This window comes from Dasypus novemcinctus, chromosome 3 (assembly GCF_030445035.2).
Source record: "Dasypus novemcinctus isolate mDasNov1 chromosome 3, mDasNov1.1.hap2, whole genome shotgun sequence".
Lineage (NCBI taxonomy): Eukaryota > Metazoa > Chordata > Mammalia > Cingulata > Dasypodidae > Dasypus > Dasypus novemcinctus.
In genome coordinates, this window is record NC_080675.1 from 80,378,971 (window position 1) to 80,406,110 (window position 27,140).

The 27,140-nt window shown below is 39.1% G+C and overlaps 1 protein-coding gene and 1 long non-coding RNA gene across 2 annotated transcripts in view; both read left to right on the plus strand.

Moving 5' to 3' along the window:
* The window catches only part of SNX6 (sorting nexin 6), an 89,568-nt gene that overhangs the window by 41,481 nt on the left and 20,947 nt on the right, over window positions 1-27,140 (plus strand). Inside the window, exons 9-10 of the mRNA XM_004467893.4 lie at window positions 23,083-23,158; window positions 26,506-26,545. Coding sequence (XP_004467950.2) covers window positions 23,083-23,158; window positions 26,506-26,545 — 116 coding nt within the window. The remainder of the gene's footprint in view (window positions 1-23,082; window positions 23,159-26,505; window positions 26,546-27,140) is intronic.
* Window positions 777-4,509, plus strand: LOC131277948 (uncharacterized). Its single transcript, XR_009185024.1, has 2 exons — window positions 777-814; window positions 4,366-4,509. It is a non-coding gene; the product is annotated as an uncharacterized lncRNA (long non-coding RNA).

Here is a 27,140-nt window from a genome sequence, read left to right on the forward strand (position 1 = left end):
ATAGGTGAATTTGGGGGAAACTGTCATCTTTAACAGTATTTATTCTTCTGTGCATGAATATGTTATCTCTCTCCATTTAGTTAAGTCATCTTTAATTTCCCTCAACAGTGTTTCATAATTTTCATTGTACAGGTCTTAAACATAATTTAGTCAGATTTATCACTATTTCTTATTTTTCTATTCAGTCATAAGTGGTATGTTTTTTATATTTCAATTTCTAGTTTCTTTGCTAATATATAGAAATACAGTATATCTTTTTAATCATCTTTTTTTTTTTTAAGATTTATTTTATTTATCCCTCCCTCCCCTCCCTTCCCATTGTTTGCAGTCACTCCCTGCTCTCTGGGTCTGCTCATTTTATTTTTAGGAGGCACTGGGAACCAGGAACCGACCCCAGGACCTCCCATGTGGAAGAGGGGCATTCAGTCACCTGAACCACCTCAGCTCCCTGGTTTGTTGTGTCTCTCATTGTCTTTCCTCTTTGTGTCTCTTTTGTTGCATCAACTCACCGCACCAGCTCGCCATCTCCACGAGGCACTGGGAACCAAACCCAGGACCTCCAATGTGGTAGGTGGAAGCCCAGTCAATTGAGTCACATCTGCTTCCTTCATATTCATCTTATATCCCACAACCAAGCTTAATAAATTCTCATTACTTCTAGTAATTTTGTAAATTTCTTAGGATTTATACATAGATGACTATGCTGTCTACTATTTAAGACAGTTATACTTTCTTCCTTTCCAATTTAGATGCTGTTTATTTCTTTTCCTTGCCCCATTTTGCTAGCAGGAACCTCCAGTGCTGAGTGGAAGTGGTAAGGGCAAATATCCTTGCCTTGTTCTTTATCTTATGGGGAAAGTATTCAGTCATTTCCCATTAATTATGATGTTAGGAGTAGGTTTTTATCAGGAATGAATGTTAAATTTTGTCAAATACTCTTCTGTAACTATTGAGGTGATCATAGGGTTTTTCTTTTTTTTGTCTGTTAATAGGGTTAATTGCATTATGACTTTTTTTGTAAGATTTATTTATTTCCCTCCCGTTCCCCCCACCTCATTGTCTGCTCTCTGTGTCCATTCACTGTATATTCCTCTGTGTCCGCTTGCATTATCAGGTGGCACTGGGAAGCTGCATCTCTTTTGCATTGTGTCATCTTGCTGCATCAGCTCTCCATGTGTGCGGTGCCACTCCTGAGCGGGCTGCGCTTTTTTCACATGGGGTGGCTCTCCTTGCATAGTACACACCTTGCACATGGGGTACCCCTACACAGGGGCAGCCCCACGTGGCACAGCACTCCTTGTGTGAGGCAGCACTGCATGTGGGCCAGCTTTCCACATGGGTCAGGAGGCCCTGGGGATCAAACCATCCATATGGTAGACTCTATCAGTTGAGCCATATCCGCTTCCCTGATTGACTTTCAATTGTTAATTCAACCTTGCATTTCTGGCATAAATATTATTTACAGCAGTGGGGTTTTTTTGTTTGTTTTGTTGACAGCCAGTGGCTTTTAACATAATCACAATGTGGTGCTTTCAATCCCACAAAAAATTTTAGAACAATTTCATTATTCCAAAAAGAAGAACTCTACACCCTTTAGCAGTCACCTCTGAATCCCTCTATCCTTTCCTAGCCTACATAACCACTAATATAATTCCATTTTTATAAATTGATTTATATTTACATTTTATTTAAATGGAATCATACAATATGTAGTACTTTGTGTCTGGTTTATTTCACTTAGCATAATGCTTGTTCTTGTGTGTGTGTGTGTTTTGCTAGATAAAAAAATGAATGTCATGTTAACATACATTCAGTTTCAAAGAAAAACAGTCTTATATATGCAGTATTACCTATAGGTTTTTTGTACATTTCTAGGACTTTATCCATTTCATCTATGTTGTCTAGTTTGTTTGCATACAATTTCTCATAATATTCTCTTTTTTATTTATTTATTTCTCTCCCCTTATCCCCCCACCCCAGTTGTCTGTTCTCTGTGTCTTTGCTGCATGTTCTTTATCCACTTCTGTTGTCAGCAGCACGGGAGTCTGTGTTTCTTTTTGTTGCGTCATCTTGTGTCAGCTCTCCGTGTGTGTGGTGCCATTCTTGGGCAGGCTGAACTTTCTTTCGTGCTGGGCGGCTCTCCTTATGGGGTGCACTCCTTGTGCGTGGGGCTCCCCTGAACGGGGACACCCCTGCATGGCACAGCACTCCTTGCGCATGCATCAGCACTGCGTGTGACCCAGCTGCACATGGGTCAAAGAGGCCCAAGGTTTTAACCGTGGACCTCCCATGTGGTAGATGGATGCCCTAACCACTGGGCCAAGTCTGCTTCCCAATAATATTTTCTTATGATCCTTTTTATTTCCATGCAGTCCATCGTAATCCTTCCCCCTTTCCATTTCTAATTTTATTTCTTTACATCTTCTCTCTTTTTTCCTTTGTTATTTTACCTAGGAGTTTGTCGATTTTATTGATCTTCTCAAAGAACCCACTTTTGGTTTTTGTTGGTTTTTTCCTTTTTTTTCTCTTTTGTTCTCAGTTTCATTTATATCTGCTCTAATCTTTATTGTATCTTTTGCTTACTTTGGAAATGGTTTGCTGTTCTTTTTCTAGTTTTTCCAGTTGTCCAGTTAGAGCTTTGATTTTTAGCACTTTTTTATTTTTTGATATATGCATTATGGCTATAAATTTCCCTGTCAGCACTGCCTTTGCTTTATCCCATAGTTTTTGGTAAGTTGTGTTTTCATTTTCATTCATCTCAATATATTTACTAATTTCACTTTTCAATTTCTTCTTTGACCCACTGATGGAGTTTGTTTAGCCTCCACACATTTGTGAATTTCCCCCTTTCCCATTTATTATTGATTTCTAGTTTGATCCCATTATGATCTGAGAAGATGCTTTGTGTAATTTCAGTCTTTTTGTATTTACTGAGACCTGCCTTATGACCTAACATGTGGTCCATCCTGAAGAAAGATCCATGAGCACTTGAGAAGAATGTAACATTCAGATACATACAGATGCACTATTTTGTGTATATGTTAGGTCTAGCTTGTTTATTATATTATTCAATTTCTCTGTTTCCTTCCTGATCTTCTGTCTAATTCTGTCTAATGATGTGAGTGGGTGTGTTGAAGTCTCTAATTATTATTGCAGCAATGTCTCTTTCTCCTTCCAGTTCTGCCAGAGTTTGCCTCATATATTGGGGCACCCTCGTTAAGTTGCATAGATATTTTTGAGTGTTATTTTTTAGTGGTGGATTGTCCCTTTTATTAATATGCAATGGCCTTCTGTATCATAACTTTTTTGCATTTAAAGGCTCTTTTATCCAATATTAGTATTCCTACCCCTGCTCTTTTGGTTACTGTTTGCATGGAGTATCTTTTTCCAACCTTTTACTTTGAACTGGTTTGTATCCCTGGGTCTAAGGTGAGTCTCTTGTAGGTAGCATATAGATAACTCATGTTTTTTGATCCATTCCTTCATTGGGGAGTTTAATCCCTTCATATTCAATGATATTAATGTAAATTCTTTATTTACTTCTTAGTTTTCATTTTATTCTTGGTTTTCATATGTCATATCTTATTTTCATCTGTCTTTTTACTCTTTTGGTTATCCTTTCTGCTATTCTCGTCTTCTTCACTCTCCTCCAAGCCTCTCTCCCCTATCTTTTTATTTTGGGCTGTAAGGCTCCTTTTAATACTTCCTGCAAAGGCAGATTCTTTTTTACAAACTTTTTTTTTTTTTAAGATTTATTTATTTATTTCTCTCCCTTCCCCGCCCCACCCTGGTTGTCTGTTCTCTGTGTCTGTTTGCTGCGTCTTCTTTGTTCGCTTCTGTTGTTGTCAGCGGCACGGGAATCTGTGTTTCTTTTTTTGTTGCGTCATCTTGTGTCAGCTCTCCATGTGTGTGGCACCATTCCTGGGCAGGCTGAACTTTCTTTCACACTGGGCAGCTCTCCTTACAGGGCACACTCCTTGCACATGGGGCTTCCCTACGCGGGGTCATCCCTGCATGGCACAGCACTCCTTGCACGCATCAGCACTGCACATGGGCCAGCTCCACACGGGTCAAGGGGCCTAGGCTTTGAACCGTGGACCTCCAATGTGGTAGACGGACGCCCTAACAACTGGGCCAAGTCAGCCGCCCATTTTACAAACTCTCTTAGTTTCTGTTTGTGACTATTTTAGACTCATCTTCATTTATTTATTTACTTAAATTTTTATTTCTTTAAACTACCAGGGACTGGGGATTGAACCCAGGACCTCATGTGTGGGATGCTGGCGCCCAAGCACTGTGCTACATCAGCTCCCCTGAGTTGGTTTTTCACTTGTTTTGCTTGTTGTTTTTTGTATTTTTTTTTAGGAGGCATCGAGAGTTAATCCTGGGACCTCCCCTTTGGGAAGGAGGCACTCAACTGCTTGAGCCACATGACAATATGAAGATTAGTTCCCCTCATCTTCATATTTGAAGGACAGTTTTACCTAATAAAGAATTCTCGTCTGGCAATTTTCCTCTTTCAGTATCATAATTATTTCATACCATTGTCTTCTCACCTCCATGGTTTCTGATGAGAAATCCGCACTAAGTCTTACTGTGTGCCACTTCAATGTGATGGTTTGCTTCTCCCTTGCTGCTCTCAGAATTTTCTCTTTGTCTTTTTAAGTTTGAAATTTTGAGTACCATGTGTCTTGGAGTAGATCTATTTGCATTTATTCTGATTGGGGTACACTGTGCTTCTTGGACATGTAAGTTCACTTCTTTCATGAGAGTTGGGAAATTTTCAGCCATTATTTCCTCAAATACTCTTTCTGCCCCTTCTCTCTTCTCTTCTCCTTCTGAAACTCCCTTGACACATAGGTTGTTTTGCTTTGTGTTATCATTCAACTCCCTGAACCCTGCTCAATTTTTTTCCATTCTTTTCTCTGTTCTCTCCAATTTCAGCTATTCTATCTTCAGTATCATTTATTCTTTCTGTCATTTCAAGTCTGCTGTTGTAAGCCTCTAATGTGTTTTGTTCTGTTTTTGTTTTTGAGGTACCAGGGCCAGTGATTGAACCTGGAACCTCATACGTGGGAAGCCAACGCTTAACCACTGAGCCACATCGGCTCCCTTAATGTGTTTTTTTTTCCTCACCTATTGTGTTTTCATTCCTGTAAGCTCCACTATTTTTCTGTTTGGGTTTTCAAATTCTTTGTGCTTGCTCAGTGTCTTCTTGATGTCCTTTATCTGTGTAGCCATGTTATCTTTCACATCATTAATTTGATTTCGGAAATTTGTGTGCATCTCATTGATTAGTTTTATCAGATACTGTGTGTCATTTGAGGTTTTGATATATTCCTTTTCTTGGACCATTTCTTCCATTTCCTTAGTATGGCTTATAATTTTTTGCTAATGTTTAGGCATTTGATTATGATGGTGAATTTACTCTGAAGCTCAATTTCTCTCTCATAGGGATTTAGAGAAAGGAGTCTGCGTGTTACTGCTCTTCTTTGATTTACGGTTCAGCATATTCCAGGTCTTTAGTATTGTCCCTGTTAGTTACTCAAATCTGGTTCATGGACCCAGTGATGAGTTACAGACCCACTTCCAAGGGCCTTGGGGAATTTACTTACTTTTAGTCTCTGCTCATGCTCTTCCTTGATCTGCCAGCAGATGGCGCTGTTTGGCAACCCTCTCAATTCAGAGCCAGGTCAGAGTGTGTTCCCTGCAACCCTGACTGAATGAATGTGACAGAGATCTTGCCTTGAGGCTATTTAGAGCCTTGCAATTCAGACTTTCTCAGAGACGTATCTCCAGCCTTTGCTGACAGTCCCCTCCCTTTTCCCAGGTAGGGGATAATTCCATTCCCCTCTGCTTCCTCAACAGCCAGTCCTGGTCAGTGGGGAGGGTGATTGAGAGGGGTCGAGTTCTGTGGTCCTGTGCCAGCTCCCAATGGTGTGGCCCCACCCGGCCTGAAAGTGCTCGTGGGACACAGCAGACCAAAATTGTTGGCCAAAAGTTGAATCAGCCTTGGGCTGCATCCCTCTCTCTTCCATTTCCTGGGAAGGTGGATCCCGACAGTTCCCTCTGTCCATGGCCCAAGGCTAGAGAATTCAAAATTGTGCACTTGTAGGGTAGGAAAAGGACACCAGTGGCTCCAGGTGTAGCTTCAACTCAGTCTCTGTCAAGATATTTTCCCTATGTCCCCTTCTCTAATGGGTAGTGTCCAGCCTTTCCCTGGTGTCCTAAACCCTGGAACTTTTTTTTATTTTCAGGCCCTTTCTGCCTGTTCTCTAGCTGTTTTTCTGGGAGAGAAGAGAGTCGTGTTTCTCTAATCCACCATCTTCTCAAAGCCAACTTCCTTACACTAGTGATTTTTAAGGTAACACAGGTGGGAAAGCTCATAGATAGGATTTTAGATTTCACTTTTCACCTAACCTTTAAATAGACAAACACTACATATATTGAGTTTTGTTATGGTACCAAAGAAGTATACCCACGGTTAACCTGAAAGCTTAATAAAATACCTCTTCCTTTTCCGGCTACATTTCTGTTTGAGGCTAAATTTTCTTAATACTCAACAAAAACAATATATCATAGCAGATTGAATGCAGAAGCAGATATAAGAATCTAGCTATCTTCTATTAAGTCAGATACTAAAAGATTTATAAAAATGTAATTGTCACTGTGCGCACCGATTTCTTTTCAAAATAATTTTTAGGAGCTGATATGGCTCAAGCAGTTGGGCTCCTATTTCCCAAATGGAAGGTTCCAGGTTAGGTTCCTGATGCCTCCTCAAAACAAACAACAAGCAGACAAACAAGAAAACCAACTCAGGGAAGCTGATTTGGCTCAGTGGTTGAGCTCCAGCTTCCCACATACAAGGTCTGAGGTTCAATCCCCGGTCCCGGTACCTCAAAAGATATATATATATATATATATATTCACTTGAAAATGTTATTTATGTTAACATAATGGTTTTAATAGTTATGTTTTAATGAATAAATATATGTAAATTTTCTCACTTTTACTTTTCAATACAGTAAAAATTCATAGATACAACTCCCATAAGTGAGAGCTCTTTGGGGTCCTCAGTAATTAAGAGGGTAGAGAGATCCTACAACCCAAATGTGTGAGAACCCCTGATATAGAGACAACTCAATTGTTACCTAGAAGTATTAACTTCCATTTTGGGGTATAGTTGCATGCTGGAATTGAAAGGAGAAAGAAAAGAAGTCTTTGCCCTGGCAATCTCTGTCCTTTGTGTCATTCTTTGAAGAATATTAAGAGTTATTTTATATTTATTTTCCTAAATTTCTGTGATTTGAAGATTTCTTCTAATACAGTACTAGTTTTTATTTGCCTGTTTCATAATTAAGAACTAAAGTGTGGGGAGGGAAGCGAACTTGGCCCAGTGGTTAGGGTGTCCATCTACCACATGGGAGGTCCAATGTTCAAGCCCCGGGCCTCCTTGACCCATGTGGAGCTGGCCCATGTGCAGTGCTGATGCGCACAAAGAGTGCCCTGCCGCAGAAGGGTGTCCCCCGAGTAGGGGAGTCCCACATGCAAGGAGTGTGCCCCGTAAGGAGAGCTGCCCGGTGCAAAAGAAAGCTCAGCCTGCCCAGGAATGGTGCCACACACATGGAGACCTGACACAACAAGATGACGCAACAAAAAGAAACACAGATTCCCATGCTCCTGACAACAGAAGCGGACAAAGAAGAACACGCAGCAGATGGACACAGAGAGCAGACAACGGGGGAAGGGGAAAAGGGAGAGAAAATAAATAAATAAATCTTTAAAAAATAATAATAAAATAAACACACTGGAGAAACAGGCAAAAGCTGTTTAAGGGACTTGCTTTGGGGATCAGCAGACCAGAACAGTGCTATACAATTCCCAGGAGGGTGAGGGACAGAGAGACAAGCTGAAAGGACAAATGTGAGTTACCAAGTCCCCATGGCAACCAGGAAGGGCTCCCCTCTCCTACTCCCAAGATATTAAACTGGGGTAAAACCCCTGGCTTGATGCAGCCAACTAAGAGAAATAGACATCTTCCTTCCTGTCAGCTGTTTCAGGGAAAAAGGGAGGGGAGATCAGGATGCTTTTATTCAGTTAATTAGGCCAGCATAGCCCACTTTGAATCTCTGCTCTGAAGATTCAACACAGGAACACAGAAAAGCTGAATCTGGAAATTACATGGACAAAAACTCTTCATGCTCTCTGTACCCAACCCCTGGGAGAAAATCTGTGCCCCATTAGTGAGTCCCTGGCCCAATTTTGAAAACTTAAGCTGGACAATTTTAAAGACTGAAAATAAGTTGAACCAAATACCAAAGAAAAGCTGTGGGGAGAAGAAATAGCCAAGAGAGAAAAATTGGCCATCAGGATAAATTCACCAATGTATTCAGATGCTTAGACATCAGCACAAAATTACAAGCTATACTAGGAAACAGGAAGAGATGACCCAGCCAAAAAAACAAACCAAATACCCTGAAGAGATACAGGATTTAAGACAATCAGTGATAATCACACAACTCTCCTAAAACACTTCAAAGAATTTGTAGAAAATATGACTAAAGAAGTAAAGGATATTAAGAAGACACTGGGAGAACATAAAGAACAATTTGAAAGTCTGCAAAGAAAAATAATAGACCTTAGGGAATGAAAGACATGATGGATGAGATTAAAACTACATTAGAGGCACAAAGGAGCAGATTTGAATTGCTTGAAGACAGAGTTTGTGACTTTGAAGGCAGAACATCTGAACTGGAAAAGACAGGAGAATAGAAAGAAGAGAATGAAAAAAATGGAACAGAGTTTCAGGAAATTAATGACAAAGTGACACACACAAACATTTGCATTTTAGGTGTCCCAGAAGGAGAAGAGAATAGAAAAGGAGCAGAAAGAATATATGAGGAAATAATGACTTAAAACTTCCCAAATCTTGTAAAGGACATAAATGTCAAAATTCAAGAAGGACAGTGCACCCCAAACAGAATAAATTTGAATAGGCCTACCCCGAGACACCTACTATTCAGAATGAGAAATATCAGAGATAAAGAGAGGTTTCTGAAAACAGCAAGAGAAAAGCAAAGCATCACATACAAGGGAAACTCGATAAGATTAAGAGCTGTTCTCTCATCAGAAACCATGGAGGAGAGAAGAACATGGTACAATGTATTTAAGGTACTGAAAGAGAAAAACTGCCAGCTGAGAATTCTGTATCTAGCAAAACTGTCCTTCACAAATGAGGGTTAGGGAAGCGGACTTGGCCCAGTGGTTAGGGCATCCGTCTACCACATGGGAGGTCCGCGGTTCAAACCCCAGGCCTCCTTGACCCGTGTGGAGCTGGTTCATGCACAGTGCTGATGCGCGCAAGGAGTCCTGTGCCACACGGGTGTCCCCCGCGTAGGGGAGCCCCATGCACAAGGAGTGCACCCGTAAGGAGAGCCGCCCAGCGCGAAAGAAAGTTCAGCCTGCTCAGGAATGGCACCGCACACATGGAGAACTGACGCAGCAAGATGACGCAGCTAAAAGAGACACGGATTCCCGTGCCGCTGACAATAGAAGCAAACAAAAAAGAACACGCAGCAAATGGACACAGAGAACAGACAACGGGGCGGGGGGGGGGGGGCGGTGAGAAATAGATAAAAATAAATCTTAAAAAAAAAAGGATGAGTCAAAGTCTTCACAGACAAACAGAAACTGATAGAATGATACCAAAAGACCATATTTACAAGAGATTTACTAAAGGGGGTGCTGCAAGCCTGAAAGGAAAAAAAAAAAGGGTGAGAGATTTGAAGAGTTCAGAAATGAAGATTATTAGGAAGGATAAACTAAAGGATAAGAAGACAGAAATAGAATGGTATGACAAGAGAGAACCAAAGGACAAAATGGATGAAGTAAGAAATGCCCTTACAGTAATAATACTGAATGTTAATGGATTGAACTCCCCAATCAAAAGGCATGGACTGACAGAATGGATTAAAAATACAAACTGTCCCATATGTAGTCTACAAGAAACCCACCTGACACTAAGGACACAAGTAGGTTAAAAGTGAAAGTTTGGAAAAAGGTATTCCATTCAAATAGTAATTCTTTAAAAGCTGAAGTAGATCAGATAAGTGTAAAATAACAATATTATAGTATATGAACAATAATTACTCAGTGCAACTAGCAAATTGTTCCTATGATCAGTATTCTATAAGTTTCTTCATATAAAATAAACACTTGCTTTTAAATGAGGGAGGACTGGAGAAAAGTAGGTTTTTTTTTGATACTTCATTTTTCTTTAGCCCTTTCTTATGCAAACTCATTAATTAAAATAATCCATCTGGATTAATAATGATTTAGCATTTTTGAAAAATATTTTGAGTTTTTCTGCCTCATAAAATATGAGTTAGTATATTGTTATTTGCTGTAATTAATTCTAGTAAGACATAAAGAATTCCCAAATAGGAATTTGATTATCCAGAAAGAATTATGGCCTAAATGAAAATTAAATAACTAAACCAATAATTTATTTCATTCTTAGAGATTATTATGCCCAATAGTTAGAGCTATAATATAAAAATAATTAGAATTGTTATTTATATATATAAATGTTTGTTGCTATACTATCTATTCCTTAGAATCGATTATATTAAATCTAACCTGGCCTTGCACTCATTTAACATTTGTGATTTCTTTTAATCTATTTTTCTATTTTACAGTTTTACAATAAAAGTCTTTTTAACAGCTTTTTTAAAAAGCCATTGATTATACACATTGTGTAGATTATATGGTATGTGAATATATCTCAGTAAAACTGCTTAATAAACAAATAAGTAATTGTGCAAGACTAGCCAGAAATAGCAGCTATTATGTAGAAGGGGAAACAGATTGAGAGGGGGGGAATTTCCTTGTTTGTTTGTGTAGCAGTTTGATATTGGTTAAAGTCCAAAAATAGATATTGCATTATATTTATAAACTGGTCTATCTGAGGTTTCACTTTTACTTGATTAAATAACGATAAAGGCTTTGATTGGGCCACATCAGTAGGATGTTGAGGCCCCACCCCCTCAGTGGGTGGGGACTCACAGAAAAACCACGCTGCAGAGAAGGGCATTTGGAGGATCTAGCCCTGGGAAGAGAGGAATCCAGGAAGCCTGAACTCTTGCAGACTTCTGCAGCCATCTTGCTCCACCACGTGGCAATAGACTTTGGTGAGAGAAATAACTTATACTTTATGGCCTGTAAACTTCTACCCCAAATAAACACCCTTCATAAAAACCTACCGATTTCTGGTATTTTGCATCAGCACCCCTTTGCCTAAGTAATATACTTTATTTTTTATTATTATTGAAGTAATTAAAATGTTCTTAATGATTGAATTGATGAATGCACAACTATGTGATTATACCAATACCACTGATTGTACACTTTGAATAAATTGTATGCCTTATTAATATGTATCAATAAAATTTATTTGTTTAAAAAAATAGGGTGGGTTGGAGGGAAAATACATCAAATGAAAATAGAGAGAGAGAGAGAAAGAGGCAACATTACTACTGACTCCACAGAAATAAAACATTATGAGAGGATACTATGAACAATTGTGTAACAACAAATTAGGCAACTTAGACGAAATGGACAAATTCCTAAAAACTTATAAACAACCTATACTGACTCTAGAAGAAACAGAAGAACTCCGCAGACCAATTACAAGAGACTGAATTAGTCATCAAATACCTCCCATCAAAGAAAAGCTCAGGACCAGATTTCACGGGTGAATTCTACCAGTCATTCTAAGAAGAATTAATACCAATCCTACCGAAATTCTACCAGAAAGTTGAATAGGAGGGAATACTCCCTAATTCATTCCATGAGTCCTATGAGGCCACCATCACCCTAATATCAAAGCCAGGTAAAGATACTACAAAAAAAAAAGAAAATTACAGACCTGTTTTCCTTGTGAATATAGTTGGAAAAATCCTCAACAAAATACTTCCAAATTTAATTCAACAGCACACCAAAATATTATATACTGCATTCAAGTGGGTTTTATTGTAGGTGTTCCATCATAAGAAAATGGATGTAATACACCACATTAACAAAACGAAGGGGGAAAAATACTGACAGTCATCTCACTTGACATGGAAAAAGCATTTGACAAAAACACTTAGGGGAAACAGAGTTGGCCCAACAGATAGGGCATCTGCCTACCACATGGGAGGTCCAAGGTTCCAACCCAGGGCCTCCTGACCCGTATGATGAGCTGGTCCATGCACAGTTCTGATGCATGTGAGGAGTGCCGTGCCATGCAGGGGTGTCCCCCGCATAGGGGAGCCCCATGCGCAAGGAGTGAGCCCCAGAATGAGAGCCGCCCAGCCTGAAAAAAATGCAGCCTGCCCAGGAATGGCACCGCACACCTCACAGAGAGCTGACGCAGCAAGATGACGCAACAAAATGGGACACAGATTCTGGGTGCTGCTAACAAGAATACAAGTGAGCACAGAAGAACACACAGTGAATGGACACAGAGAGCAGACAACTGGAGTGGGGAAGGGGAGAGAAATAATAAAATCTTAAAAAAAAAAAACACTTAGAAAACTATGAGTAGGAGAAGATAAGGGCACATATGAAAAAACCACCATTAATATCATATTCAGGGTGCAAGACCAAAAACGTTCCCTCTGAGATCCAGAATAAGACAAGGATGCCCACTGTCACCACTGTTGTTCAACATTTGTACCGGAAATTCTAAAAAGAGCAGTTAGTCAAGAAAGGGAAAGAAGAAAAAATGAGAAGGAAGAGGTACAACTCTATTTGCAGATGTCATTGTCCTATATGTAGAAAGTCCTGAAAATCTACAACAGAACTGCTAGAGTTAATAGTGAATTCAACAAAGTGGTGAGGTACAAGATCATCATGCAGAAATTGTGTTTCTGTACACTGATAATGAGCAATCTGAGGAGGAAGTCGGGGAAAATTGCATTTACAATAGTGACAAAAAGAATGAAATATCTAGGAATGAGTCTAGTCAAATATGTAGAGGATTTGTATGCAGAAAACTCCAAAACATTGCTGAAAGAAATTTTAAAAGACCTAAATAAATGTAGGGCATGCCATGGATTGGAAGACTAAATGTTGTTAAGATGTCAGTTCTACTGGAAATGATTTACAAGATTGAACACAATTCCAATTAAAGTTCCAACAGCCTACTTTGCAGAAATGGAAAAGTCGGTTGTCAAATTTATTTGGAAAGATAAGAGACCCTAACTCACCAGAAATATCTTGAAAAAGAACAAGATTGCAGGACTTACACTTCCTGAGTTTGAAGAATATTACAAAGCTACATTGGTCAGAACAGCATGGTTCTAGCACAAGGATAGATATATCAAACTATGGCATTAAGAGTTGAGAAATAGGCCCTCACATCTCTGGCCAATTGATTTTCTTTTCTTTTCTTTTTTTTTTTTTTTTTTTTTTGAGGTACCAGGGCCAGGAATTAAACCTGGGACCTCATATGTAGGAAGCTGGCACTCAAATCACTGAGCCACATCAGCATCTCTGAGTTTGTTTTTTCAGGAGGCACTAGGAATCGAACTCAGACCCCCTATGAGGGAAGCAGGTGCTCTGCTGCTTTAGCTACATCCACTCCCCTGGCCAATTGCCTTTTTCTCTCTCTCTCTCCCCTCCTCCCCACCGCCCCAATTGTCTGTTCTCTGTGTCCATTTGCTGCGTGTTCTTTTTGTCCACTTCTGTTGTTGTCAGCGGCACGGGAATCTGTGTTTCTTTTGTTGCATCATCTTGTTGTGTCAGCTCTCCATGTGCGGTGCCATTCTTGGGCAGGCTGCACTTTCTTTTGTGCTGGGCAGCTCTCCTTACGGGGCGCACTCCTTGTGCGTGGGGCTCCCCTATGTGGGGGACACCCCTGCATGGCACGGCACTCCTTGCACACATCAGCACTGCGCATGGGCCAGCTCCACACAGGTCAAGGAGGCCCGGAGTTTGAACCGTGGACCTCCCATGTGGTAGATGGACGCCCTATCCACTGGGTCAAGTCTGCTTCCCCCAACTGCTTTTCGACAAAGCTGCCAAGTCTACTAGATTGGGAATGAATAGTCTCTACTAAATGGTGCTAGAACTGGATATCCATATCAAAAGAGTAAAGGCGAACCCCTATTTCACACCTTATTTAAAAATTTATTCAAAATGGACCATAGACCTAAATATAAGAGCTAGGACAATAAAACTCTTAGAAGAAAATGGAGGGAAGGATCTTGTGTTCAGCAATGGTTTCTTAGACTTTCTTCCCAAAGTACAAACAACAAAAGAAAAATTAAGGGAGAAGGAACCAGCAGTTGGCTGAGTAAGGAGCTCCTAGAGTCAGCTCCTGCTACAAAGCAATTAGTAAACACCCAGAGCTATCTGGAGCTCTCTGAAGCACCTGTCTGGGGGCTCCAGGAGACCAGAAGAGCATCCTGCAACATACTTGAAGAAATGAAAGGAGGAGACTTCCCATCTGCAGAGAAGATTTGTAAGTACAGCACTTGACACCACGGAAGCCAGTGCTCATTCTCCACTGGAGGCACAGTCTGCCTTGGGAGCTGTTCCGCAGTTAGAATTGAAAGCTCCACTTCCCAAAAATGGGGGAGGAAGAGACTATTGGGCATGAACTTCAGCTACTGATGAGTAAATTCAGCAGGCTAAAGTATAATCCTGAGAATAGCTAACATTTGAACCTGTCCAAGCCAGGAAGAGGCCTGTAGCTGCCTCTTAACTCCACGCCTGGCACGAGTAGAAGCGGGACAGACTGAAAATCACAGTGCTGGTAGGGACTGGCTTATTTCCATCCAGATCAGATTGCAGCTCTAGTACAAGCCTCAACCCCACCTCCGGCAGGAAGGAAGCTGAAGGGACCTAACCAACCTCTCCAGGAAATTACTGGCCAGCCTGTAGAAGCTGGTGATCATCCTACTTTGGCAGCACAAGCTGCCCCAGGAGCTATTCTGTGGCTGGAATTTGAAGCTCCATTTCCCAAAAACGGGAGAAAGAGACGGTTAGCCACCGATTTTAGCTACTGATTGGTGGATTTGGCTGGCTAAAGTATAACACTAAGAATAGCTGACATTTGAACTTGTCCAGGTTAGAAAGAGGGCTGGTCGATGGCATTTTGACTCCGACCCCAACAAGAGGGGAAGCCAGGCTGATCGAAAAGCAAAGTGATTTCTTTCACCCAGATCAGACTGCAGCCCTAGCCTAGGTGTCAGTCCCACCTCTGGCAGGGAAGAAGCTGGAGGGCCCTGCACCAGCCTATCTAGGTAATTACAGGTACATTTGGCTGTCACAGACTGAATAATCAGAAGTCTGTTGGGGCAACCACGGTCATCTTGGACATGGATTGCATAGATTGCTGCTCATACCTGCACCTCTATCAGAAAGGGATGTGAAACCTCATCAGTCTCTCTGGGCAACTACAGTCTAGGCCTATGACTTGGATTATTCCACACAGCTGTGACTCTGTCCCTCCCCCTAGCAAAGGAAAAAGTTGGGAGAAGCTTTATCGGTCCCTGAGGTAAAGAGGGCAGCTTGAGCCTCCATAGCTTATAGCACTAATGACATCCTTGGTTCCTACTGCAGAACTGCAAGGGAGAAAAGGCAGGAAGCCCTAAACTAAAGAGGCAAACTGCACCCAGAATAAATACTCTAGTAAGCCAGATGCCAAGACACCAACAAAAAATTACAATCCACACCAAAACCAGGAAGATATAGCCCAGTTAAAGGAACAAGATAAACCTCCAGATGACATAAAGGAATTGAGACAACTAATCATAGATTTCAAAGAAATCTCCTTAATAAATTCAGTGAGATGGCTAAAGAGATTAAGGATATTAAGAAGACACTGGATGAGCACAAAGAAGAATTTGAAAGCATACATTAAAAATAGCAGATCTTAGGGAATGAAAGGTGCAATAAATGAAATTTTTATAACGTTAGAATCATATAATAGCAGATTTGAAAAGACAGAAGAAAGGATGTGGTGAGCTTGCAAAATGGCCTCGGAAAGTGAACATACAAAAGAACAGATGAAAAGAATGGAAAAAATTGACCTAGATTTCAGGGAACTAAATGACAGCAAAAGACATGCAAACGTACATGTCATGGGTGTACCAGAAGGAGAAGGGAAAAGGGGCAGAAGGAATATTTGAAGAAATAATGGTAGAAAATTTCCCAGCCCTACTGAAGGACATAGATGTCCATGTCCAAGAAGCACAACGTACTCCCATCCAAAAAAACTGGAGTAGACCAACTCTGAGACACATACAAATCAGATTGTCAAATGCCAAAGACAAAGAATTCTGTTGAGAACAGCAAGAGAAAAGCAATGCGTGCCGTAAGGGATACCCAATAAGATTAAGTGTTTATTTCTCATCAGAAACCATGAATACAGGAAGACAGTGGTGTGATATATTTAAGATACTACAAAAGAAAAACTTCCAGCCAAGAATCTTATATCCAGCAAGATTGTCTTTCAAAAATGAGGGTGAGTTTTGAATATTCACAGATAAGCAGAAATTGAGAGAATTTCTAATCAAGAGACCAGATTTTCAGGAAATTCTAAAGGTTGCTAGAGCCTGAAAAGAAAAAAAGAAAGGAGAGAGAGGCCTAGAAGAGAGTATAGAAATGAAGATTTTATCAGTAAAAGTAACTGAAAGTCTCAAAAGAGTGGGGAAAATAAGACAGATAAAACTCAAATAGGAATAAACTTAACCAATGATGTAAAGCACTTGTATTCAGAAAACTGCAACTCAATGTTAAAAAAAATCAAAAAAGGGCCTAATTAATTGGAAGAACATTCCTTGCTCACGGATTGGAAGATTAAATATCATTAAGATGTTAAATTTTACTTAAATTGACAAATTCAATGCAATCCCAATAAAAAGTCCACCAATATTTTTTTAAATTGAAAACACAATTATCAAATTTATTTGGAAGGGTAAGTGGCCAGAAGCATCTTAAAAAGGAAAAGCAAACTCTCTCCTCTACACTTTAAATTATATTACCTAGCTATAGTCTAAAAACAGCATGGTACTGGCATAAAGACAGACACATAGACTAATGGAACCAAAGTGATGGTTCAGAAACAGACCCTCACATGTATGGTCAAGTGATTTTTGACTAGCCTATCAAACCTACACAATTTGGGCAAAACAGTCCATTCAACAAATGGTCCTGAAAAAACTGGATATCCATTGCCAAAAGAAGGAAAGAGAACCCCATCTCACAGCTTACCTAAAAATTAACTCAAAATGGATTAAAAACCTAAAAATAAAAGCAGTCATAGAGCTTCTAGAAGAAATTGTGAGAAAATAGCTTCAAGACCTGGTGGTAGGTGGTGGATTCTTAAAGGAGATAAGAGGAGGACTGAGATGGACTACTGATGTTTAATGTATGTATCAGTTTTAAATAGCTTTACTGTAAAAGTGTGGATGGTAACCCAGAATAAGGGCTAGTTTATAAAAATGGGCATGTGGTTGAAAATGGTAGTCTATGTAAATGCCAATTAACAGAATGCTAAAGAATAATCTAGGAACTGGATAGCATAGTAAGCCAAGAGGTGGGTGAGAATTGTGGTTGATGATACAGATGCAAGAATGTCCTTTGTTAGCTAGAGCAAATGTACATCATTAGTGCAGGGCGGTGGGAATGTGGAGAAGCATGGGAAAAATACAACTGGAGTGACCTATGGACTGTGGTTAGCAGTAATAATATAATGTTCTAGCATCTATGCCAAAAGTGTACTGTGTTAATGGGGGCAGTATGGAAAATGTGTGCCAAATAAACACTATGGATGTGGTAACAATCAGATGATATTATATTATTTGTAGCAAATGTTCCACCACAGTGTGGTGTATTGATAGAAGGGTGTTGTTTGGGAATTCTGCACATCTGCATGATTGTTTTGTAAGTTTCCAACTTCTTTCATAAAAAATACATTTAAAAAATAATAATAGGGTGGGTTGGGGGAAAATACACCAAATATAAGATAAGAACTGTAATTAGTAGTAAGATTTTGACAACATTCTTTCATAATTTGTAACAAACGTGTCACAACAATGTGAGGTGTTGGTGGAGGGTTGATGTATGGGACCCTTGTATGATGTTATGCATTTTTGCTTTGTAAGTTCACAGCTTTCACTATACACATATTGTTTACTTCCATTCACATTAATGATATAAAAATAATAATAATAGGGGGGTTGGGGGGAAATACTTGGATTAGTAGTAATATTTTGACAATGCTCTTTAATCATTAGTTAAAAAGTTTTAACAACAATGCAAGGTATTAGTGGTAGGGTGAGGTGTGAGAGTCCCGTATGATGTTATATATGTTTGCTTTGTAAGTTCACAGCCATTACTGTATACGTATTATTTATGTATGTTTATGTATGAGTGATACACTTCAATAAATTTTTTAAAATTTTTTTAAAAAAAGTAAAGGGGAACCTCATCAATATTAAAAACTTTAGTGCATCATAGGACTTTCTTATGAAAGTGGTGAGACGACTTACTCAATGGGATAAAATATTTGGAAGCCACATTATCTGATAAGGGTTTAATATCCAAAATATAAGAAAGTGGATGTGGCTCAAGCAGTTGGGTGCCCGCTACCACATGGGAGGTCCCAGATTTGGTTCCCTGAACCTCCTAAAAGACCATCAGATATAGCACACAGTGAACAGACACTGAGAGCAGACAGCGAGGGGGGGAGAGAGAAATAAATCTTTAAAAATATGTGTATATTCAAAATATATTAAATCCTATAACTCAACCATAAAAGGACAAACAAACCAATTAAAAAATGGGCAAAAGACTGAGTAAACATTTCTCCAAATAAGAGGATATACAAATGGCTAAAAAGCACATGAGAAGATGCTCAGCATCACTAGGTATTAGAGAAGTGCAAATCAAAACCACAGTGAGATTTCATTTCATACCCACTAGAAAGGCTTGAAGAAAAAAAAAAAGTCAAGTCTTGGAGAGGATGTGGAGAAATAGGAACTTATTCATTGCTTCTGGGAATATAAAATGGTACAGCTTCTGTGGAAGAGAGTTCAACAGTTCTTCAGGAAGCTAAATATAGAATTACCATATAACCCAGCAGTCCCACTACTTAGATATATATACCCAAAAGAATTGAAAGCAGGGTCTCAAACAGATATTTGCACACAGATATCCATAGCAATATTATATACAATTGCCAGAAGATGGAAGCAGCCATGGCCCACGCACAGTGCTGATGCGCACAAGGAGTGCCGTGCCAGGCAGGGGTGTCCCCTGTGTAGGGGAACCTCACACGCAAGGAGTCCACCCCATAAGGAGAGCCACCCAGTGCAGAAAAAGTGCAGCCTGCCCAGGAATGGCACCGCACACACGGAGAGCTGACGCACCAAGATGATGCAAAAAAAGGCAACACAGATTCCAGGTTCCGCTGACAAGAATACAAGCGAACACAGAAGAACACACAGCAGACAACTGGGGTGGAGAGGGTGGGGAAGGGGAGAGAAATAAATTTAAAATAAATCTTTTAAAAAAAAAAAAAGATGGAAGCAACCAAGGTGTCTTATCAACCAAAGAATGAATAAATAAAATGTGATACATACACACAATGGAGTATTATTCAGCTATAAAAAAGGAATGAAGTCCTGATGTGTGTGACAACAGGGATGAATCTTGAGGACATATGTTAAGTGAAGTAAGCCAGGCACAAAAGGCCAGATATTGTAAGCACTCACTGATATGAACTAATTATAATAAGCAAACTCACAGAATTAGAATCTAGAATATGAATTACTAGGGGATTATTGGGGGTAGAGAATGGGGAGCTGATGCTTAATTTGTATGGAACTTCCATTTAGGTTGTCAAGGTTTGGAAATGAATATTGGTAATGGTAGCACTTTATTATGAGTAATTAACAGCACTGAATTATGTATGTGAACGTGGTTGAAAGGGGAACTTTTGGGGTCATGTTTTTACTAGAATGAAAGAAGATGAAATATGACTGTAAAACAGTCATGTGAATGATGGGCTGGGGTTAATAGTACAAGAATGTTCTTTCATGAATTATAACAAATGTATGACACTAATACAAGGTGTTAAAATTGTACCTAATGTAAACTATGGACTGTACTTAATAGTATTATTTTAATGTTTTCTCATCATTTGAACAGAGATACCCTACTAATGCAAAGTGTCAACAATAGGGGGTTATATAGGAAGGCTGTATTTTTAATTTCTCTAATTAAAACATTTTTAAAAAATGAAAGATTAATTCAGGGCTGAAGTCTCACTTCAGACCCCTGCTATGCTGGTGATCAATTAAACTCCTGCCTAAAAAAGATTAATTCATAAATATTGGCATACTTGTTACGTGATAGCAATTATGTGAGGTATTAATGATTTCATAATGAAGAAAATTTTATTTTTTGTCCTTATGTAGTTTATAATTTTACAGGGGTGATAAACACAGAAACCAAAAAATTACAATACAAGTCCTATCATGGAGCCATATATTAGTGCTTTGGGAACAGAGAGAGTTACAGAAGTGTTAAGACTGAAGGAAATAGTGATTCTTATTAATTCTATTTATTTGGCCAACTGGAATGCTGCTTTGAGAGAGGTTGTTTTAGTTTCCTAGGCTGCTCAAACAAATATCATGAAACGGTTTGGCTTAAACAGTGGGAATGTATTCACTCACAGTTTTGAGGTCAGCAAAAGTCCTAATCTAGGCATAGTCATGGTGATGCTTTCTCTCCGAAGACTGGCATTCTGGGACTGGCTGCCAATGATCATTAGTTCCTTTGTTACATGGTTCATTTGTTACTTCCAGGTTCTGTTACACCTTCTTGCTTCCAAATGTGGCTTTTTCTCTCGTGCATCTGAATTCATTCCATTTTTAAAGGACTCTAGTAATAGGATTAAGACCATCCTGATTGGGCTGGGCCACAAACACCTTAACAGAAGTAACCTCATCAAAAGGTACTACTTAAAATTGGATCACACCCACAGGAATGGATTAAATTTAAGAACATGTTTTTCTGGAGTACATGTAGCTTCAGACCACCACAGAGGTGATAGTGAACCTGTTTTACAAAATAATAATTGTAAAATGAAATATTTTTTAATAATGAATTGGCCTGGACTATGAAAAATTAAGAAGTTGTCATTCAGAGCCTGAAGTTTGTATTCAGAGTTTCTCTAAAAAAGAAACTTTTCAGGGAAGCAGCTGTGGCTCAAGTGATAGAGCTTCTTCCTACCATTTGAGAGGACCTGGGTTCGATCCCTGGGGCCTCCTGGTGAAAAGGAAGAAGAAAAAGCGTGGCCACGCAGCAAGCCAGTGCCTGTGCAAATGCCTGTGTGGTGAGCCAATGCCCCACACAAGTGAGTCATGCAGCAAGATGATGACGCATCAAGAGACAAGGGGAGGGAAGCAGACTTGGCCCAGTGGATAGGGCGTCCGTCTACCACATGGGAAGTCCGTGGTTCAAACCCTGGGCCTCCTTAACCCGTGTGGAGCTGGCCCATGCGCAGTGCGCCCTGTAAGGAGAGCTGCCCAGTGCGAAAGAAAGTGCAGCCTGCCCAGGAATGGTCCTGCACATACGGAGAGCTGGCGCAGCAAGATGATGCAACAAAAAGAAACACAGTTTCCTGTGCCGCTGACAGCAGAAGCGGACAAAAAGAAGAACATGCAGCAAATGGACACAGAGAACAGACAACTGGGGTGGTGGGGGGGAAAGAAATAAAATAAAAAATAAATCTTTAAAAAAAAGAGAGAGAGAGAGACAAGGGGAGAGTCAAAGTGAAGCCAACAGAAACCAGAAACTGAGGTAGCACAATTGACAGGGAACCTTTCTTCCCATCAGAGGTCTCCAGGATTGAATCCTATAGGAGAGAAAATGAGAAGACAACACAGACAGCAAAAGTAACAGCAGGGTGGAAGGAGAGGAAGGGGGGAAAATAAGTAAATAAATCTTTTAAAAAAAAAAAAAACTTTTCAGAGTGAATCTGCTTTGGGTAACAATAAGTAAGTAAAGTCACCAAATTTCAGCCTTATCAGTAGAAGGTAATTTTGTTCAATACAAGCAAGTATAAAAAAAATATTTTGCTACAGAATAAATACATTAAAGCCTTGTAAATTTATTAGTAGTATAAGCAGGAATTTCCATGGAACATAAGTGTGTGTCTTGGATTTCATTAATGATAGTAACCATTTATAAAGTGTACTAATGTGCCAGGCACTTGGTAACATTTTAACTCATTTAATCCTCCAAATAATTATATGAGGTGGTTACTATTATTATTTCCATTTCCAGATGAAGAAACAGAGGCACAGAGAAGTTAATTAAGGCTCTGTCAGTTCCTTTCAGCTCCTACTGTTCTCCTATTGTTTTAATCCTGATCTTCAGTGTGTGTCACCACATTATTCCAGCAGCTTCCTGGTTTCTCACCCTGCCTTTTGTCTCTGTTTACTTGTAGACTTTCCTGTGGTCAGAGGGTTTTTTAAAACTCAAATCCTTATGTTGATTATCCCACTACTATCGTTTTTAAATGTTTAGCAATACCCACTCCCACAAGATCAAATCTAAACTCTTATCGTGGCCTACAAGACCCTTCTTTCCCAATGGTTCTAATTTATTTTTCCCATCTTCAATTCTGTCCACCACTGTATGTACACCACAGTTCGGCAGTCCCACAATTCTCTCTAAATATACTATGCTTTTTATGTTTCCCTGTCCTTTGCACATGCTGTTCCCTTTATCCAAAATGCTCTCTCCTTTCTCTGGTATTTGCTTATCCTGTAAGCCCCAATTGACTGTAGCTTCTATAAATCCTTCCCTGACTTACTCAAGTCGTCTGTTCTCCCTGCTCCCAAAGCAGTTTGTACCTACCTCTACCATAAAGTTTATCTATCACATTGTATTAAACCTGTATTGTTCTCCTTCACTAGACTTTGGGTGTCCCATATTATACATTGTTTGGCAGGTATGTGCTTAGGAAGTATTTTTGAATCAGTGAATAAATATATTAAATCCTTAAAACTTTCTCCATAGGTGCTGCAGATGATTACAATAGAATCGGTTCTTCATTATATGCTTTAGGAACTCAGGATTCTACAGATATATGCAAGTAAGAATTTTGATTTAAAGCATTAAATATAAATAAAGCAGAGATAAATTTCTGATGGCAGTCTGGTACATATAGTACTTCTAATGCTGGCAGGCAGTTTGGAATCTTTTTGTCAAAACACAGTGATAATAAGGAGCTTTTTCATAAACTTGGGTCAGTGTCATTTTCCCCCTCTTTTCTCATTTTTTTTAGATCAGAGGAATGAAAGTGGACTCAATATATAATCCAAACTTTTACAGTGTTTTGGATGAAAATGGGCTGATGTGTACTTGTGAGAGAGGGAAAGAGAGTTTGTGTCAGAGGTTTTGAAAAAGTACCATAAGAAATGCTAGTTTAGGATTATTAGAACATGTATTTATTCTGTGTATATACATAAATATTCTCTCTGTATACATATAGAGAGGATATATGTATGTGTGTATGTATGTGTATCTATAATTAAGGCATTTCATTGGAGGCCTAATTGACTTTTTTTTTTTTTTTTTTAAGATTTATTTATTTATTTAATTTCCCCCTCTCCCCTGGTTGTCTGTTCTTGGTGTCTATTTGCTGCATCTTGTTTCTTTGTCCACTTCTGTTGTAGTCAGCGGCACGGGAAGTGTGGGCTTCGCCATTCCTGGGCAGGCTGCTCTTTCTTTTCACGCTGGGTGGCTTTCCTCACGGGCGCACTCCTTGCACGTGGGGCTCCCCCACTCGGGGGACACCCCTGTGTGGCATGGCACTCCTTGCGTGCATCAGCGCTGCGCATGGCCAGCTCCACACGGGTCAAGGAGGCCCGGGGTTTGAACCGCGGACCTCCCATATGGTAGACGGACGCCCTAACCACTGGGCCAAAGTCCGTTTCCCCTAATTGACTTTTTAAAGTTAAATTTGATGCTACCAGTTTGTACTTTTTAAACATGCTGACAATTCTAGATTTTATGATTTAGTGAATCTTAGGACAATCTAGGACCACTGAGAGGAGGGGAAGATGTTGGGCATGTAAATGTAGAAAAACTCTGTTGAAGTTTGCTTACACATTATCTTTAATTTACTTTATGCTAGTTTTTCATTTTAATTTTCTAAATTAAAATGATAAACTAATTATAGTTAAGTTGATTTTAGTTGCTTACTCTAATATTGTTTAAACCTAACTGTCCAAAGTATTTTTTTTTTTTTAATTTCAAATGGGAAAACTATTCTCATAGTCCATACTTTACCCAAATCACAGCCTTGAAATTTTCTCTAATATATCCGGACTCAGTAGAAATTTAAGATCCAAATTTTTAAGCAGAGCAGGATAGGTATCTTGGCTTTTACTAATTAACTTGCTGCCTCCTGAAGAGTTAATTCTTCTGTCTTTGATGAGAAAAAAATTCAACCTTGTTATCTGTTATTTAACATAAACCTGTCAGAGCAAGTTCTGTATTACAGTAAAGCAAAGTTCATGAAATGGTTTTTTTGCTTTCAATAGTGTTTTTGCCTTAATCCAATTACAGTGTCATCTATAATCACATATTTTACAGGCTACTTTATTTTTTTTAATTTTTTTTTTTTTTTTTGAGGTACTGGGGGCCAGGGAATGAACCCTGCGCCTTGTATGTGAGAAGCCAGCACTGAACGAGTCACATTGGCTCCCCTGAGTCTGCTTTCTCATTTGTTTTGCTTGTTGTTTGTCTTTGTATTTTTCAGGAGGCACCAGGAACCAAACCTGGGAGCTCCCATATGGGAGGCAGGCACTCAACTGCTAGAGCCACATCTCCCCAGACTTTTTTTTCCCCAAAAAATGTAATAAATTTTTGAAAAGGTTTTAGATTACAGAAAACTTACATCAGAAATATGAGATATTTCCATGTACCCCCCTCTACATCATCCCCTATTTTTTTTTTAATGTAGCAGTACAGTTTATTGTGATGCATCTGTAAAAACCACTCATTTAAAAAGTGCACATTTTAAAAAATGACTCACTTGTGGTAAGGCTAAACCTACCTACAGTAGTAATCTAAAAAAATAAAACCATCATTGTGAAATTTTATCAGTACTTCACACATCTAACAAATACTGAAGGAGGCAACTACCATTGTTATAACTGCTTTAAAGCCAAAAACTTAAGCACAAATCAGAATTAAGAGACTCTTCAGAATGTTCACATTTGCATGCATTTTTGGCTGAACTTTCAAAGATTTGACATACAACAAAACCACAACTTTGAATCAAAATGAATATTATACAACTTAAAGCCTTGTGACAAACTTACTCCACAGAATCAAGGAATAGACTACTTTTTAATAGTTTTGCATTGGAATTTTTTTTAGTTGATGTTTAGCATTTGACATATAGGCTATTTAGTTAAAAGTAAAAGTTCTGAGATAGAAATTTTATTTAGTAGTTCATTTCTGTTGTTTTTCCAAAACAAAACCAGCTGTCTTTGCAAATGTTTAAAATATAAATATCAGATATTCAAAAATTGTGCCAACTTCTGTGTTTTCCTTTTTTTTTTTTTTTTTTTTTTTTTAAAGATTTATGTATTTATTTATTTATTTCCCCCCCCCTCCCCTGGTTGTCTGTTCTTGGTGTCTATTTGCTGCGTCTTGTTTCTTTGTCCGCTTCTGTTGTCGTCAGCGGCACGGGAAGTGTGGGCGGCGCCATTCCTGGGCAGGCTGCTCTTTCTTTTCACGCTGGGCGGCTTTCCTCACGGGCGCACTCCTTGCGCGTGGGGCTCCCCTACGCGGGGGACACCCCTGCGTGGCACGGCACTCCTTGCGCGCATCAGCGCTGCGCATGGCCAGCTCCACACGGGTAAAGGAGGCCTGGGGTTTGAACCGCGGACCTCCCATATGGTAGACGGACGCCCTAACCATTGGGCCAAAGTCCGTTTCCCTCCTTTTATTTTTATTTATTTTTCATTTATTTTTGGTGGGGACTTTCAGATGCAAATTTTTTTAGCACTTTTTTGCATTAAAATTAATAGATCACAAAGAACATTACATTAAAAAACATAAGAGATTGCCATATAGCCACTCCCCACCCCCCCACCCTGTTTTCCTTTTAAATCAGCCTTTTGTCTCTTTGAATATAATTGCCTGTGCTTCATAAATTTGAAGATAAAAACTTTATTATTAATGTAGCATATTACTAAAGAATATCGATAAATTTTAAATTTAATACATGGCTTAGGACTGCCATCTTGAAACAAAATGCTCAGATTTTCTATAACAGATTTTAAGTAATTTTTTATATGTATGGGTAGAAGTACAGAGAGATCTTTATTGAACTACAATAAGTTTGCAGTTAACAAGCCCATTATATATTACTCAAAATTTATTTCAGAGGTAACTTCTGATGAAAATATTTTTCTTCCCTTCCAGGTTTTTTCTCAAAGTTTCAGAACTATTTGATAAAACAAGAGTAAGTATCATTAATTAACTTTGGGAATCTAAATCTCTGCATGCAGTAGTACTTAACATGAGGGTGTATTTAACTTACTGAGGAAAGTGAGTTATACTTTAGCTGGAAGAAGAGACATTTAGATTCCATTGAGAGTTTTTCAGAAAATTCAGTTTTGTTATGGCCTTTTGGTATTTATGTAAAAGTTCATATCCTTGATGAGAATATATAATGAATGTTATAGAGACCAGATTTACTTTTATGAAGAATGAGTCTTTCTGAGGCTTTGTAAACTAAGTGATCTGGGTGGCAGATTTCTGTGGTCGCCACAATTCTCATTTCCTTTAGAGCAGGGGTTCTTGACTTTTTTTGTTCCACAAACCCCTTTGCCAGTCAGGTGAAAACCACAGACCACTGACAAAGCCCACACTATACTGTATTAGTTAAATATATCACACTCACACCAACACATCCCCACAAGAGTAATTTTTTAAATTCAAGCTCATGAACCTCTTGTTAAGAACCCCTGCTTTAGAGTTTGCATGTTATTCTTTTTTCTTTTTCTTTTTTTTTTAATTTCTCTCCCCTTCCCCCCCCCCAGTTGTCTTCTCTGTGT